Source organism: Apodemus sylvaticus, chromosome 2, assembly GCF_947179515.1.
Source record: "Apodemus sylvaticus chromosome 2, mApoSyl1.1, whole genome shotgun sequence".
In the NCBI taxonomy this organism is placed as follows: domain Eukaryota; kingdom Metazoa; phylum Chordata; class Mammalia; order Rodentia; family Muridae; genus Apodemus; species Apodemus sylvaticus.
Window position 1 is genome coordinate 739,318 of NC_067473.1, and position 16,684 is coordinate 756,001.

Here is a 16,684-nt window from a genome sequence, read left to right on the forward strand (position 1 = left end):
TTTATAGGGGATTACAGTTAAGTGATTGGGTGAATCTCAGAAGAAACTTTGAACTTTGGACTTTTACCATTGTTGAGACTGTTATAGATTATGGGACTTTTGAAGTTGTACTAAATGTATTTTGCATTATTCTATGGCTAGGTATGGCTCCCATAGACAAACCTTTGGAGGCCAGGGAGTGGAGTGTGGTGGTTTGAATATGCTTGGCCCAGGGAGTGGCACTATAAGTAGGTGTGGCCTTATTGGAGTAGGTTTGGGTTTGCTGAATGAAGTGTGTCATTGTAGGTGTGGGCTTTGAGACCCTTCTCCTAGCTACCTGGATGTCAGTCTTCTTTTGTTTGCCTATGGAACAAGATGTAGAACTCTCAGCTCCTTAGTCATTTCCCAGTCTCTAAAGCTGCAACACAACCTTGCTACATCAGATTGGACTTATTCTGGTAAATTAGCATAATGCCCTTCACCAAGAAGTTGGTCTTTAGTAATATTTATCATCATTGCTATAATCTGTTGTTCTATTTCTGTAGCTTTGTGCATCCACCATGATAACCATTTTAATTGTTATCCAGCTTCTAGAATAGCTGACACCAAAACCCTTTCAATCATGAGGGATAACCCTATTCTGTGTAGTCCAAGTATTTAACATTTCTTCAACAAATGGAGAGTGCGAGCTATACAATACCAGAGCCTCTTTAAGATGCTTTAGATCTAGCGTTTCTATCAGATGCTAGCTTATCTCATTATAGGCAGATGCACCATCATTATTAGCCGGTATTATGCTTTTTAATTGTTTTTTCTTATACATTCTAGACAGCAGTCCTCTGTTAGATATACACATGGCAAAGACTTATTCTGTAGGCTACCTTTTCAACAAATTCATTTTTCTTGCAGAACAGAAGTCTTTAATTTCACTAAATTCCATTTGTTGATTGTTCTTACTTCTTGTGTGACTGGAGTCCTATTCACAAAGTCCTTATGTGAACGTATATTCTCATGTATGTTCCTTGCTCTTCTAGAAACTTCAAATCTAACATTTGAATCTTTGGGAGTTGATTGGTAGGTAGGATGAGAAAGAAGGATCTGTTTTCATTCTTTTTTGTATAGATATCGAATTTTCCCAGCACTCTTGGTTAAAAATGCAGTCTTTCATCTACTGTATGTGTTTAGTATCTTTGTCGAAAATCAGGTGTCTGTAGGTACATGGTGTTATATCAGGTTCTTGGTTCTATTTCATTGAGCAGTGTTTCTGCTTTTTTGCCAATATCATTCATTCATTCATTTATTTATTTATTTATTTATTTATTTATTTATTTATTTATTTATTTATTACTTTGGAGGATCTACAGTATATCTTGAGATCAGGGGGGTACCAGCAGCATTGTTTTTATTGTTCAAGATTATCTATTTGGGGTATCTTGTGTTTTTATATGAATTTTAAAGTTCGTTTTTCAATTTCTATGAAGAATTGCATTGGAAATTTGGTTGGGACTGCATTAAATTTGTAGATTGTTTTTGGTAGGATAGCTATTTTCACAATATTAATTCTACCACATTTTTCTATCTTCTGGTGTCTTCAATTTCTTTAGTGTTTTAAAGTTTTCATTGTATAGGTCTTTGAATTCCTTGTTTAGGTTTATTTTAAGGTATTTGATTTTTTTGATGCTATTGTGAATGTGATTGTCTTCCTGCTTTCTTTCTCAGTCTGTTTGTTATTGGTGTATAGGAAAGATATTGATATGGGCATGTTAATTTTGTACCTTGCCACTTGGCTAAAAGTGTTTACTAGCTCTAGGAGTTTACTGGTAGAGTCTTTGGTGCTTCTTTGGTTAGAATCATGTCAACTGTTGAGACACATTGACTTCTTCCATTTTTATTTATATTCCTTTTATTTCCTTGTCTTGTCTTATTGCTCTAGCTAGGAATTCAGCCATTATATAGGAGTAATGTAAATGAACACCTTTGTTTTGTTCCTGACTTTAGTGGAAATACACTCCATTTAACAAGATAGTAGCTATCAGTTTGTCATAGATAGCCTATGTTTTGTTTTTTGTTTTTCCTCAAGACAGGGTTTCTCTGTGTAGCCCTAGCTATTTGGGAACTCATACTGTAGATCAGGCTGGCCTCGAACTCAGAAATCTGCCTGCCTCTGCCTCCCAAGTGCTGGGATTAAAGGTGTGCGCCACCACTGCCTGGTGATAGCCTATGTTATTATTATGTTGTATGTTCCTTCCATCCCTAATCACTCCATGGTTTTTATCACGGAGGAATATTGGATATTCTCAAAGCCCTTTGTTATGAATTGAACTGATTATGTAATTTCTGCCCTTAACTCCATTTATGTGGTGAATTATGTTTGTTAATTTATATATGTTGAACCATTCCAGGACCCTTGGAATGAAGTTAACTAGATCATGGGATATAATCTTATGGATGTGGTCTTGAATATGAATTGAAAATATTTTATTCTTCATTTTTATGTTTGTATCCATCAGAAGATTAGTCTATAGTTCTTCTTTTCCTCGTTGCTGTTGGATGTTTATCTGATTTTGGTATTAGGGTAAAAAAGATTTTGTAAGTGTTATTTTTCTATGTCATGGAACAATGTGAGTATTAGTGTTAAGTCTTTGAAAGTCTGGTACTGAATCCTTCAAGACTTGGCCTTTTTTTAGTTGGGAGATTTTTATTTATTGCTTCTATCTAATTGGTTATTATAGACTGGTGTAGTTATTTATTTTGGTTTAACTTTGATAGGTCATAGGCATCTAGAAATTTTTCCATTTCTTTTATATTTTCCAGTGAGGAAGAATATAAAAATTTTAAAATGTCCTCTCGATTGTTTAGTATAGTCACATTCAAAGTCCAGTGCCACTTGTGTGGTACTCTTCAGTTCCTGGGCTTTGTAGGCACTGTAACATTCAGTCTGAGGCCTGATGCTTGCGTTTGTGCATCTGTATCTTAGACATTTTTCTCCTTGATGTATTTATAGATCTGTAATAGAAAAAGTATGCTTTGGCACACATGGGGCTTTCCTAGTGGATGGAGACAGAGAGGGGAGAAGTAGGAGTCAGTGTGATTTACAGTCACATAGTACACTCAGAAGGCCTGGGTCCAAGCCTCAGGGTGTGTGTGGGGCTGGAGGAGCTGGTGGGAAAGGATATGACATGGACATTTCCATGTGTTGACAGAAACAACAAAGTAGATAATGATGCCAGTTTTTGAAGTTCATGTTACTGATGGAAGATGAGATAAAGTAAATGAAAATATGATTTTAGAATAGTTTGGGTTGGAGAGATGGCTCAGTGGTTAAAGCACTGACTGCTCTTCTGAAGGTCCTGAGCTTAAATCCAGCAACCACATGGTGGCTCACAGCTGCCCATAATGAGATCTGACATCCGCTTCTGGTGTGTCTGAAGATAGCTACAGTGTACTTATTAGCTGGGCAGTGGTGCACTTGGGAGGCAGAGGCAGGCAGGATATCTGAGTTCAAGGTCATCCTGGTCTACAGAGTGAGTTCCAGGGTTACTCAGAGAAACCCTGTCTTGGAAAACCAAAAAAAAAAAAAAAAAAAAATTAAAAAAAGAATAAAATTTATGCCACCTTTGTGATGATATCTTAGGGGTTTATGGATCTTGGCCACAGTAGGATGATCTGGTCTAAAATGCCCTCTTCAGTGTTGTTGGGTATGTGAGAAGGTCAGGCTAGCTTAAGGAGTACTAAGCATTTTGCTGGTCTCTGTCCTCATGTGCAGGGGAGCTGTCCCTTTGGGGATGATGCACCAGACCTTGCAGCCGTTGGTAATTTTGATGCATATTTATATTTCAGAGGTTCTCATAGAGACTGTGAGAAGACTGACCATGTAAAATTGAGTTGTGGGGCTTAAAGAAATAAAAAGGGAGATAAGTTGAGATGTAGAAGAGCAACTGAGGGAGTCACAGGCCACTCAGCCATGCCTGCCTATGGTAGAGGTGGTATCAGTGGTGGCTGTGAAGTGGAGAAGATGAAAAGTTATCAAACACCATGGAACAACTGTAGGTAACTGGAGGTCAGTGTGTGCATTGTTGAGGCCCAGTGCAGGATTCAGCAGAGATTTCGTGTGCTTCTGAACAGTTCCTTAGGGTTAGAGGGCAAGGCTAAGCCATGCTGGGGAGTGTTTAAGCCAGTCTGGTGGAAGTCAAGGACAAGGACATCACACAGTACTGATACTGGCCTACCATATGATACGGTGTGTCTCCTCAAAATCTGGATGAGACTAGCATCATGGAAGGATTGGAGGGGACAGGGAATGGAAGTTAGCTTGTGAAACATTTTTTAAAAACTTTTTTATTATATATTTTCTTTATTTACATTAAAAATGTTATCCCATTTCCTGGTTTCCCCTTCAAAAAATACCCTATCCCGTCTACTCCTCCCCCTGCTCACCAGCCCACCCACTCCCACTTCCTGTCGTGGTATTCCTATGTACTGCTGCATTTAGCCTTCTCAGGACCTGAGAAGGACATTTCCTCTCTTTGATGCCCAACAAGGCCATCCTCTGCTACATATGCAGCTGGAGCCATGGGTCCCTCCATGTGTACTCTTTGGTTGGTAGTTTAGTCCCTGGGAGCTCTGGGAGTACTGGTTGGTTCATATTGTTGTTCATCCTCCTATGGGGCTGTAAACTCCTTCAGCTCCTTGGGTCCTTTATCTAGCTCCTCCATTGGGGACCCTGTGCTCAGTGCAATGGTTGGCTGAGAGCACCCACCTCTGTATTTATCAGGTACTGGCAGAGCCTCTCAGGAGACAGCCATATCAGGCTCCTGTCAGCACTTGTTGGCATCTGAAATAGTGTTAGGGTTTGGTGACTGTATATGGGATGGATCCCTAGGTGGGGCAGTCTCTGGATGGCCTTTCCTTCAGTCTCTGCTCCATACTTTGTCTCAATATTTACTCCCATGGGGATTTTGTTCCCCCTTCTAAGAAGGACCAAAGTATCCACATTTTTGTCTTCCTTCTTCTTGAGCTTCATGCGGTTTGTGAATTGTATCTTGGGTATTCCAAGCTTCTGAGGGTCTAGTATCCACTTATCAGTGAGTGCATACCATGTGTGTTCTTTTGTAACTGAGTTACCTCACTCAAGATCATTTTTTCTAGTTCCATCCATTTGCCTAAGAATTTCATGAATTCATTGTTTTTAATTGCTGAGTAGTACTCCATTGTGTAAATGTACCACATTTTTTGTATCCATTCCTCTGTTGAGGGACATCTAGGTTCTTTCCGGCTTCTGGCTATTATAAATAAGGCTTCTATGAACATAGTGGAGCATGTGTCCTTATTACATGTTGGAGCATCTTCTGGGTATATACCCAGGAGTGGTATAGCTGGGTCCTCAGGTAGTGCTATGTACAGTTTTCTGAGGAACCGCCAAACTGATTTCCAGAGTGGTTTTACTGGCTTGTAATCCCACTAGCAATGGAGGAATGTTCTCTTTCTCCACATCCTCGCTAGCATCTGCTGTCACCTGAGTTTTTGATCTTAGCCATTCTGACTGGTATGAGGTGAAATCTCAGGGTTGTTTTGATTTATATTTACCTGATGACTAAGGATGTTAAACATTTCTTTAGGTGCTTCTCAGCCATTCAATATTCCTCAGGTGAGAATTCTTTAACTCTGTACCCCATTTTTAATAGGATTTTTTGGCTGTCTGGGGTCTAACTTCTTGAGTTCTTTGTATATATTGGATATTAGCCCTCTGTCGGATGTAGGTTTGGTGAAGATCCTTTCCCAATTAGTTGGTTGCTGTTTTGTCCTATTGACAGTGTCCATTGCGTTGCAGAAACTTTGTAATTTTATGAGGTCACATTTGTCAATTCTTGATCTTAGAGCAGAAGCTATTGGTGTTCTATTCAGGAAATTTTCCTCTGTGCCAATGTTCTTGAGGATCTTCCCCACTTTCTTTCTATTAGTTTCAGTATGTCTGGTTTTATGTGGAGGTCCTTGATCTACTTAGACTTGAGCTTTATACAAGGAGATAAGAGTGGATCGATTTGCATTCTTCTGCATGCTGACCTCTACTTGAACTAGCACCATTTTTGAAAAGGCTATCTTTTTCCCACTGGGTGGTTTTGAGCTCCTTTGTCAAATATCAAGTGACCATAGCGGTATGAGTTCATTTCTGGATCTTCAATTCTATTCCATTGATGTACCTGTCTGTCACTGTAAAAATACCATGCGGTTTTTAACGCTATTTCTCTGTAGTACTGCTTGAGGTCCGGGATACTGATTCCCCAAAAGTTCTTTTATTGTTGGGAATAGTTTTAGTTATCATGGGTGTTTTGGAAATTACTCTTTCTGAAGAATTGAGTGGGAATTTTGATAGGGATTGCATTGTATCTGTATATTGCTTTTGGCAAGATGGCCATTTTTGCCATATTAATCCTGCCAATCCATGAGCATAGGATATCTTTCTGTCTTCTGAAGCCTTCTTTCTTCAGAGACTTGAAGTTCTTGTCATACAGATCTTTCACTTGTTTGGTTAGAGTCACACCAAGATACTGCATATTATTTGTGACTATTGTGAAGGGTTTTGTTTCCCTAATTTTCTTCACAGCTTGTTTATCCTTTGAGTGTAGGAAGGCTACTGATTTGTTTGAGTTAATTTTATATCTGACCACATTGTCGAAGTTGTTTATCAGCTGTAGAAGTTCTCTGGTAGAGTTTGGGTTCACTTAAGTATACTATCATATCATCTGCAAATAGTGATATTTTGACTTCTTCCTTTCCAATTTGTATCCCTTTGACTTCCTTTTGTTGTCTGATTGCTCTAGCTAGAACTTCAAGTACTATATTGAGTAGATAGGGAGAGAAAGCAGCTTTGTCTAGTCCCTGATTTTAGTGGGATTGCTTCATGTTTCTCTCCATTTAGTTTGATGTTGGCTACTGGTTTACTGTATATTGCTTTTACTATGTTTAGGTATGGGCCTTGAATTCCTGATTTTTTCATGACTTTTAACATGAAAGGATGCTGAATTTTGTTATATGCTTTTTCAGCATCTAATGAAATGATCATGTGTTTTTTTTCTTTGAGTTTGTATATGTAGTGGATTACATTGAGAGATTTCCATTTATTGAACCATCCCTGCATCCCTATGATGAATCCTACTTGCTCGTGGTGAATGATCATTTTGATGTTCTCTTGGGTTTGGTTGACAAGAATTTTATTGAGTGTCTTTGCATCGATATTCATAAGGAAAATTGGTCTAAAGTTCTCTTTTCTTTGTTGGATCTTTGTGTGGTTTTGGTATCAGCATAATTATGGCTTCATAGAACGAGTTGGGTAGTTTTCCTTCTGTTTCCATTTTGAGGAATAGTTTTAATTGTATCGGTGTTGGGTCTTCTTTGAAGGTCTGATAGAATTCTGCGCTAAAACCATCTGGTCTGGTACTCTTTTTTTTTTTTATTTTTTTTTTTATTTTTTTTTGAGACTTTCAATGACTCCTATTAGGGGTTATGGGACTGTTTAGACAGTCTATCTGATCCTGATTAAACTTTGGTGGTTGGTATCTGTCTAGAAAATTGCCCATTTCATCCAGATTTTCTAGTTGTGTTGAGTATAGGCTTTTGTAGTAGGATCTGATGATTTTTTTAATTTCCTCAGTGTCTGTTGTTATGTCTCTGTTTTCATTTCTGATTTTGGATACTGTCTCTGTGCCCTCTGGTTAGTCTGGCTAAGGGTCTTATGTATCTTCTGTTTGTTGATTTTATCAAAGCACCAGCTCCTGGTTTTATTGATTCTTTGTATGGTTCTTTTTGTTTCTACTTGGTTGATTTCAGCCTTGAGGTTGATTATTTCCTGCTGTCTACTCTTCTTGGGTGTATTAGCTTCTTTTTGTCTAGAACTTTCAGGTGTGCTCTCTCCAGTTTCTTTTTGGAGGCACTCAGAGCTATGAGTTTTCCTTTTAGCACTGCTTTCATTGTGTCCCATAAGTTTAATTTCTTTCTTCACTTCTTCCTTGACCAAGTTATCATTGAATAGAGCATTGTTCAGCTTCCACGTGTTTGTGGGCTTTCTGTTGTTTTGTTGCTATTGAAGACCAGTCTTAATATGTATTGATCTGAGAGAACGTATGGGATTATTTCAATCTTCTTATATATGTTGAGGTGTGTTTTGTGACTGATTATATGATCAGTTTTGGAGAAGGTACCATGAGGTGCTGAGAAGAAGGTATAGTCTTTTGATTTAGTATGAATTGTTCTATAGCTATCAGTTGAATCCATTTGGTCCATAACTACTGTTAGTTTCACTGTGTCTCTGTTTTGTGTTTCCATGATCTGTCCTTTGATGAGAGTGGGGTGTTGAAGTCTCCCACTATTATTGTGTGAGGTGCAATATGTACTTTGAGCTTTAGTAAAGTTTCTTTTACGAATGTGGGTGCCCTTGCATTTGGAGCATAGATGTTCAGAATTGAGAGAGTTCTTCTTGATATATTTTTCCTTTGATGAGTATAAAGTGTCCTTTTTTTTTTTTATCTCTTTTGATAACTCTTGGTTGGAAGTTGATTTTATTCCATTTTAGAATGGTTACTCTAGTTTCTTTCTTGGGACCATGTGCTAGGAAAATTGTTTTCCAGCCCTTTACTCTGAGGTAGTGTCTGTTTCTGACATTAAGGTGTGTTTCCTCTATGCAACAAAATGCTTGGTCCTCTTTACATATCCAGTCTGTTAGTCTATTTCTTTTAATTGGGGAATCGAGTCCACTGGTGTTACGAGATATTAAGGAATAGTGATTGCTGTTTCCTATTTTTTTTTTTTAAGTTATTTTATGTTTGTGTGGCTATCTTCTTTTGGGCTTGTTGTAAGAAGATTACTTTCTTGCTATTTCTAGGGTGTAGTTTCCCTCTTTGTGTTGGCATTTTCCATTTATTATCCTTTTTAGTGCCGGATTTATGTAGAGGTATTGTATAAATTTTGTCATGGAATATCTTCGTTTCTCCATCTGTGGTAATTGAGAGTTTATCTTATAAGAGTAGACTGTAGCTGTCTTCAAACACACCAGAAGAGGGCATCAGATCACATTGCAGATGGCTGTGAACCACCACGTGGTTGCTGTGTATTGAACTCAGGACCTCTGGAAGAGCAGTCGGTGCTCTTTTTTTTTTTTTTTTTTCAATTTAAGAAATTTATTTTACTATCCATTTCAGAGTAGAGTCCACCAAGCTTGAAGGCTGTATTATGCAACAGGAGAAATACCTCTCAAGTTTTCAGTAGTTACTACTCTGAAGATTTCTGGCATCGCCCTTCATGCTGCCCTTGTATTTGTTTTGTTTTTTTCAATTTTTTTTATTTGATATATTTTTATTTACATTTCAAATGATTTCCCCTTTTCTAGCCCCCCACTCCCCAAAAGTCCCATAAGCCCCCTTCTCTCCCCCTGTCCTCCTACCCACCCCTTCCCACTTCCCCGTTCTGGTTTTGCAGAATACTGCTTCACTGAGTCTTTCCAGAACAAGGGGCCACTCCTCCGTTCTTCTTGTACCTCATTTGATGTGTGGATTATGTTTTGGGTATTCCAGTTTTCTAGGTTAGTATCCACTTATTAGTGAGTGCATACCATGATTCACCTTTTGAGTCTGGGTTACCTCACTTAGTATGATGTTCTCTAGCTCCATCCATTTGCCTAAGAATTTCATGAATTCATTGTTTCTAATGGTTGAATAGTACTCCATTGTTGCCAGAAGCTGGAAAGAACCCAGGTATCCCTCAACAGAAGAGTGGATGCAAAAAATATGGTATATCTACGCGGTCGGTGCTCTTAACTACTGAGCCATCTCTCCAGCCTGGTGTTTTGATTGTTATGTGACAGGAGGAATTTCTTTTCTGGTCCATTCTATTTGGATTTCTGTAGGCTTCTTGTATGTTCAGGGGCATCTTTTTCTTTAGGTTACAGACAGTTTCTTCTATAATTTTCTTGAAGATATTTCCTGGCCCTTTAATTTGGGAATCTTCATTCTCTTCTATACCTATTATCCTTAGCTTTGGTCTTCTCTTTGTGTCCTGAATTTCCTGGATGTTTTGGGTTAGGAGCTTTTTGTGTTTTGCATTTTCTTTGACTGTTGTGTCAATGTTTTCTATGGTGTCTTCTGCACCTGAGAAGACTCTCTCTTGTATCTCTTGTATTCTGTTGGTGATGCTTACATCTATGGCTCCTGATCTCTTTCCTTAGTTTTCTATCTCCAGGGTTGTTTTGCTTTTCCCGTTTGTTGGGGGTATCCAGCGCTCGCTGTGGTGGGAGAACTGTGTTCTGATGATGCCAAATATCCTTGCTTTCTGTTGCTTATGTTCTTGCCCTTGCCTTTCACTATCTGATTATTTTTGGTGTTCGCTGGTCTTGCTGTCTCTGACTATGGCTTGTCCCTTCTGTGCTCACAGGCTTGTCCACACTCCCGGGAGGCCACCTCTCTCCAGGCATTTTTGGGTATGGAGCACTGTGGCACAGGATCAGCTCTGGGTGCAGACAGAAACCCAAAATCAATAATCTTGATACAGAATCTCACTATGTAACTCAGGATGGCCTTGAACTTGCCATGTATTCCATTTTGGTTTTCAGCTATGTTTTTTCGGGAATCTGACCATTCCTGCTTCAGACTTCTGAGTGCTGGGATTGTAGTCATGGGCAACCATGCTCACCTTGTCTTTCAATTTCTCTTTTCTTGAAATAGTTGATTTATTAGAGCGCATGTGTTAAGATAGGAGCCTAAGTCCTTTTGCTTCAGTAGCCTCCTTGCTATGACGCTAGGTGAGCTGACACACGTGACCAGGTGTTAAAGTCTGCAGAGGATGGTGACACTGTCTAAGGATAGGTAGGAGAAGCCTCTTGACTCTGATATGAGCACGCTGGGCTGGGGCATTTCTTCTCTGTGTCCTGTGTTCAGGATTTTGGAGATGTGATGTCAGTTTTCCCTGTGCCTTCAGCTCAGGTTTTAGCTAAGATCAGCTAACTTACGTTTTGTGTGGGTCTTTGTAACTTAGATCTTTAAACCATTCTCAGTATGAGATGCACAAATTCCAGAATCCTGATAAAACAGGCACACTTATAAGTTTCTTGTTAGAAGTCAGACGCATAAATCAGGGATGTAAATCTTTGAACTTACATATAGAAACAAACTGTCTTTGCCTAACAGATCTTAAACTGACAAGGCTGGTTCTTTAGTCTTGTAGAGGTCAGAATCTGTTTTATTTAAAAAATATTCATGATTTTTCTGTATTAAAGCCTCATAACTGGTAGAATTCTCATTTTATATGAAAAAGGGATGCTCTCCTTGGAGTTCTTAGAGCTGCTGTCCTGCAAGCTGTCCTCTAGTTGGCCACTAGAGGGCTCCAGAGGCTGCTTGGTGCCCTACCTGCTCTGGCCATAGACCTAGTTCAGTGTCCTCAGTGTCAAATAGCCTGTAACAGCTTGATTAGAACCACAGATTGAAATCCACAAATGTAGACTTCTGGTAATTACTAAGAAATTAATAGTTAAAAATGTTTCTGAAAAATACTGGAATGATTGATTTTTTGTTTTGTGCTTTATATCAAGTTTAATATTTTTTTTAAAATATAATTTTGGAAAGTCACTCTAAACATAAACCATATTTAGTGATTTTTCCAAATCAACATAGATTTATATAAAAGCATAATGTAAACGTGTTAAGCATGGATATATATTTTCTCCCTTCCCAATAAACAATTTTATGCTTTCAAATAGAAGCCTGGTTGTTCATGAACTGATATAAAGTATTAAAATGCTATTGCTGTTGTGTTTTAAGGGAATCCGAGCCCGCATTTTGGAAACTCTGGTCATGCTGCTGCTTCTTGCGTTGCTGATTTTTGGGATGGTTTGGGTGGCTTCCACCCTGATTGACAGTGATGCTGCCAGTACGGAGTCTTTATATGGTACCTGATTATTCTTTTAGCTAGTTCCTATGATGGGCATCTAGCTTTGGGATGCAGTTATATCTGTTTTGTTTAGTTTGAGACAAGATTTCTCGGTGTAACAGCTTTGGCTGTCCTGTAACTTGCTTTGTAGACCAGGGTGGCCTCAAACTCAAAGGAGATCAGCCTGCCTTTGCCTCTGGAGTGCTGGGATTAAAGGTGTGAGCCACCATGCCCAGCATGTTTTAAAAACTTTAAAATAATTCTTTGTGTGATTAACTTTTTGTTAACTTACAGAATTTAGATGTCTTTAGAGATACTTAAACAAACAGTGAATATTATTCATTTGTTCAAAATACTAAGTAGTTTTTTAAATATATTTTTGATTAATTGTTTTTTTGTTCTTAAAATTTCATGGAGCATTTTCTCCCCTTGAAATAGATTTCTCAAAAGGGTTATTTACTATTTTCTTACTTTAGATCTTTTTATTCTATAATTTAGAAATTATACTGCTTACTACACTTAAATAGGCAATTACAATATTTATCACATATTACTACTTATTAAGATAAGACAGACTGTTTTCATGTGCCTTACTTTGACTTACTAAAATGCCTGATATTTTCACAGATCTCTGGGAATTCTACCTGCCCTATTTGTATTCTTGCATTTCACTGCTGGGGTGCCTGCTGCTTCTCTGTGAGTATTCTCCAGTGTGACCCTGACCGGACAGTGAGCTCGTCCTGGACCCTTGGAATTGGGCCAGTTTCCTGATGAACTCCTTATTGACAGGGGCCGCCTTTTTGAGTTGGCCCTTTTTTTGTATTGTTCTAGATAGATTTTAATAAGCAGAACCATGAAATAACTGGGTACTTTGTTCACTAAGGAAAGCCTTTTGCATTGGGTTGAAGACACACATGCATATACATATACACATATGTACCACAGAACTCTTAACAGTATCCCATGTCCCCCTCTCCCTGTTCCCCCAACAAGTACACATTTTTTACATCTACTTCTAGTCCAAATATAACACTGGATTATTTTAAATGGCAAGAATACAATTCTATTTGATGAATTTGTAGTCTTTATTTCAAAATCTGTTTGGTTTTACTGAAGACACCATACTCTATCTCAGGGAGTTTAAGTTGTAAATAGTTCAAAGGCCTTGTGCCTGTAGATGTTATTCTTAGATGCTCTTTTTTGGCTCTCAGTCCTTGCAGGTGAAATGGTCTATTTAGTTTGTTTTAAACAGGGAGTGTTCGTCCTCTGGGATCTTGACCATTCTAGCCTCTGTTCTCACATTCCCTGTGACATGCCTGCCCCTCACACTGCCTGAGCTCTCCACTGGGCCTCCTGACAGAGTGGAGAAAGCTAAGCTCAGGACGAGAGTGCACCTAAGGTGCTCCTTATGCTGCTTTGCCTGTCTCTGTATGCCGAGGATCTCTTTCTCACCAGTCACCTCCTTTCCACAGTGTGTACTCCAGTTGGCTTGTCCCGTATGTTCACAGTGATGGGTCAGTTGCTGGTGAAGCCAGCGGTAAGTACTTTGTGTTTGCTAAATACTTATGCTTATATTTGTGATTATATAAAAATATTTTAAAAAGATGAGGACAGTATTTTTGTTGTTTTATCACTCATATTTTTTAATTTTTTTAAATCAAGTTTTTAAACCTTAGAAAGAAAGTCTGTTTTTCCTTTTTAAAGTACTAAGCACATGCTCTTAAGAAAAGTTTATATAGAAAATCTGAAAGTCTTGAAGTTCTTGTCATACAGATCTTTCACATGTTTGATAAGAGTCACCCCAAGATACTTTATATTGTTTGTGGCTATTGTGAAGGGGGTCATCTCCCTAATTTCTTTCTCAGCCTGCTTATCCTTTGAGTATAGGAAGGCCACTGACTTGCTTGAGTTGATTTTATAACCTGCCACTTTGCTGAAGTTGTTTATCAGCTGTAGGAGCTCTCTAGTGGAGTTTTTTGAGTCACTTAGGTAGACTATCATGTCATCTGCAAGTAATGATAGTTTGACTTCTTCCTTTCCAATTTGTATCCCTTTGACCTCCTTATGTTGTCGAATTGCCCGAGCTAGTACTTCAAGTACAATATTGAAAAGATACGGAGAAAGGGGGCAGCCCTGTCTAGTCCCTGATTTTAGAGGGATTGCTTCAAGTTTCTCTCCATTTAGTTTGATGCTGGCTACCGGTTTGCTGTATATTGCTTTAACAATGTTTAGGTATGGGCCTTGAATTCCTGTTTTTTCCAAGACTTTAAGCATGAAAGGATGCTGAATTTTGTCAAATGCTTTTTCAGCATCCAATAAAATGACCATGTGGTTTTTTTCTTTGAGTTTGTTTATGTAGTGGATTGCATTGATGGATTTCCGTATATTGAACCAACCCTGCATTCCTGGGATAAAGCCTACTTGATCATGGTGGATGATCGTTTTGATGTGTTCTTGGATTCGGTTGGCAAGAATTTTATTGAGTATTTTTGCATCGATGTTCATAAGGGAAATTGGTCTGAAGTTCTCTTTCTTTGTTGGATCTTTGTGTGGTTTTGGTATCAGTATAATTGTGGCTTCGTAGAAGGAATTGGGTAGTGTTCCTTCTGTTTCTATTTTGTGGAATAGTTTGAAGAGTATTGGTGTTAACTCTTCTTTGAAGGACTGATAGAATTCTGCACTGAAACCATCTGGTCCTGTGCTTTTTTTGGTTGGAAGACTTTCTATGACTCCTTCTATTTCTTTAGGCGTTATGGGACTATTTAGATGATCTATTTGGTCCTGATTTAATTTTGGTATTTGGTATCTGTCAAGGAAATTGTCCATTTCATCCAGATTCTCCAGTTGTGTTGAGTACAGGCTCTTGTAGTAGGATCTGATGATTTTTTTGGATTTCCTCAGTTTCCATTGTTATATCTCCCTTTTCATTTCTAAGTTTGTTAATTTGGATACTTTCTCTGTGCCCTTTGGTCAGTCTGGCTAAGGGTTTATCTATCTTGTTGATTTTCTCAAAGAACCAGCTCCTGGACTCGTTGATTCTTTGTATGGTTCTCTTTGTTTCCACTTGATTGATTTCAGCCCTGAGTTTGATGATTTCCTGTCTTCTACTCCTCCTGGGTGAAATAGCTTCTTTTTGTTCGAGGGCTTTCAGGTGTGTCATTAAGCTGCTAGTATATGCTCTCTCCATTTTCTTTTTGGAGGCACTCAGGGCTATGAGTTTTCCTCTTAGCACTGCTTTCATTGTGTCCCAAAGATTTGGGTATGTTGTGCTTTCATTTTTATTAAATTCTAAAAAGTCTCTGATTTCTTAAGATGCTTCTCTGCCATCAGAAGTTCTTCAGGTGACAATTCTTTGTTTAACTCTGTACCCCATTTTTTTTTAATTGTTTGGTTTTCTGGAGTCTAACTTCTTGAGTTCTTTATATATATTGGATATTAGCCCTCTATCTGATGTAGGATTGGTGAAGATCTTTTTCCAATTTGTTGGTTGCCGATTTGTCCTCTTGATGGTGTCCTTTGCCTTACAGAAACTTTGTAATTTTATGAGGTCCCATTTGTCAATTCTTGATCTTAGAGCATACGCTATTGGTGTTCTGTTCAGAAACTTTCTCCCTGTACCGATGTCCTCAAGGGTCTTCCCCAGTTTCTTTTCTATTAGCTTCAGAGTGTCTGGCTTTATGTGGCGGTCCTTGATCTATTTGGATTTGAGCTTAGTACAAGGAGACAAGGATGGATCAATTCGCATTCTTCTGCATGCTGACCTCCAGTTGAACCAGCACCATTTGTTGAAAAGGCTATCTTTTTTCCATTGGATGTTTTCAGCCTCTTTGTCGAGGATCAAGTGGCCATAGGTGTGTGGGTTCATTTCTGGATCTTCAATCCTGTTCCATTGATCCTCCTGCCTGTCACTGTACCAATACCATGCAGTTTTTAACACTATTGTTCTGTAGTATTGCTTGAGGTCAGGGATACTGATTCCCCCAGACTTTCTTTTGTTGCTGAGAATAGTTTTAGCTATCCTGGGTTTTTTGTTATTCCAGATAAATTTGATAATTGCTCTTTCTAACTCTGTGAAGAATTGAGTTGGGATTTTGATGGGTATTGCATTGAATCTGTATATTGCTTTTGGCAAAATGGCCATTTTAACTATATTGATTCTACCGATCCATGAGCCTGGGAGGTTTTCCCATTTTTTGAGGTCTTCTTTGAGGGCTAATATCCAATATATATAAAGAACTCAAGAAGTTAGACTCCAGAAAACCAAACAACCCTATTAAAAAATGGGGGTACAGAGTTAAACAAAGAATTCTCACCTGAAGAACTTCGGATGGCAGAGAAACATCTTAAAAAATGCTCAACTTCATTAGTCATTAGGGAAATGCAAATCAAAACAACCCTGAGATTTCACCTTACACCAGTCAGAATGGCTAAGATTAAAAATTCAGGAGACAGCAGATGTTGGAGAGGGTGTGGAGAAAGAGGAACACTCTTCCACTGCTGGTGGGGTTGCAAATTGGTACAACCACTCTGGAAATCAGTCTGGCAGTTCCTCAGAAAACTGGGCACCTCACTTCCAGAAGATCCTGCTATACCATTCCTGGGCATATACCCAGAGTATTCCCCACCATGTAATAAGGATACATGCTCTACTATGTTCATAGCAGCCCTATTTATAATTGCCAGATGCTGGAAAGAACCCAGGTATCCCTCAACAGAAGAGTGGATGCAAAAAATGTGGTATATCTACACAATGGAGTACTATTCAGCCATTAGAAACAGTGAATTCATGAAA

The 16,684-nt window shown here is 38.6% G+C and overlaps 1 protein-coding gene across 9 annotated transcripts in view; it reads left to right on the plus strand.

Annotated features, from left to right (window-relative positions):
• Lmbr1 (limb development membrane protein 1) overlaps positions 1-16,684 on the plus strand; it is a 156,152-nt gene that overhangs the window by 77,384 nt on the left and 62,084 nt on the right. For 7 of the 9 annotated variants that reach the window (XM_052172947.1, XM_052172951.1, XM_052172950.1 and 4 more), the window contains 3 exons: positions 11,784-11,910; positions 12,520-12,588; positions 13,365-13,429. The exons of 1 other annotated variant lie outside the window; for it this stretch is intronic. In XM_052172947.1, the coding sequence (XP_052028907.1) occupies positions 11,784-11,910; positions 12,520-12,588; positions 13,365-13,429 (261 nt within the window). The remainder of the gene's footprint in view (positions 1-11,783; positions 11,911-12,519; positions 12,589-13,364; positions 13,430-16,684) is intronic. One more of the 9 variants, XM_052172948.1, reaches the window with a different exon arrangement.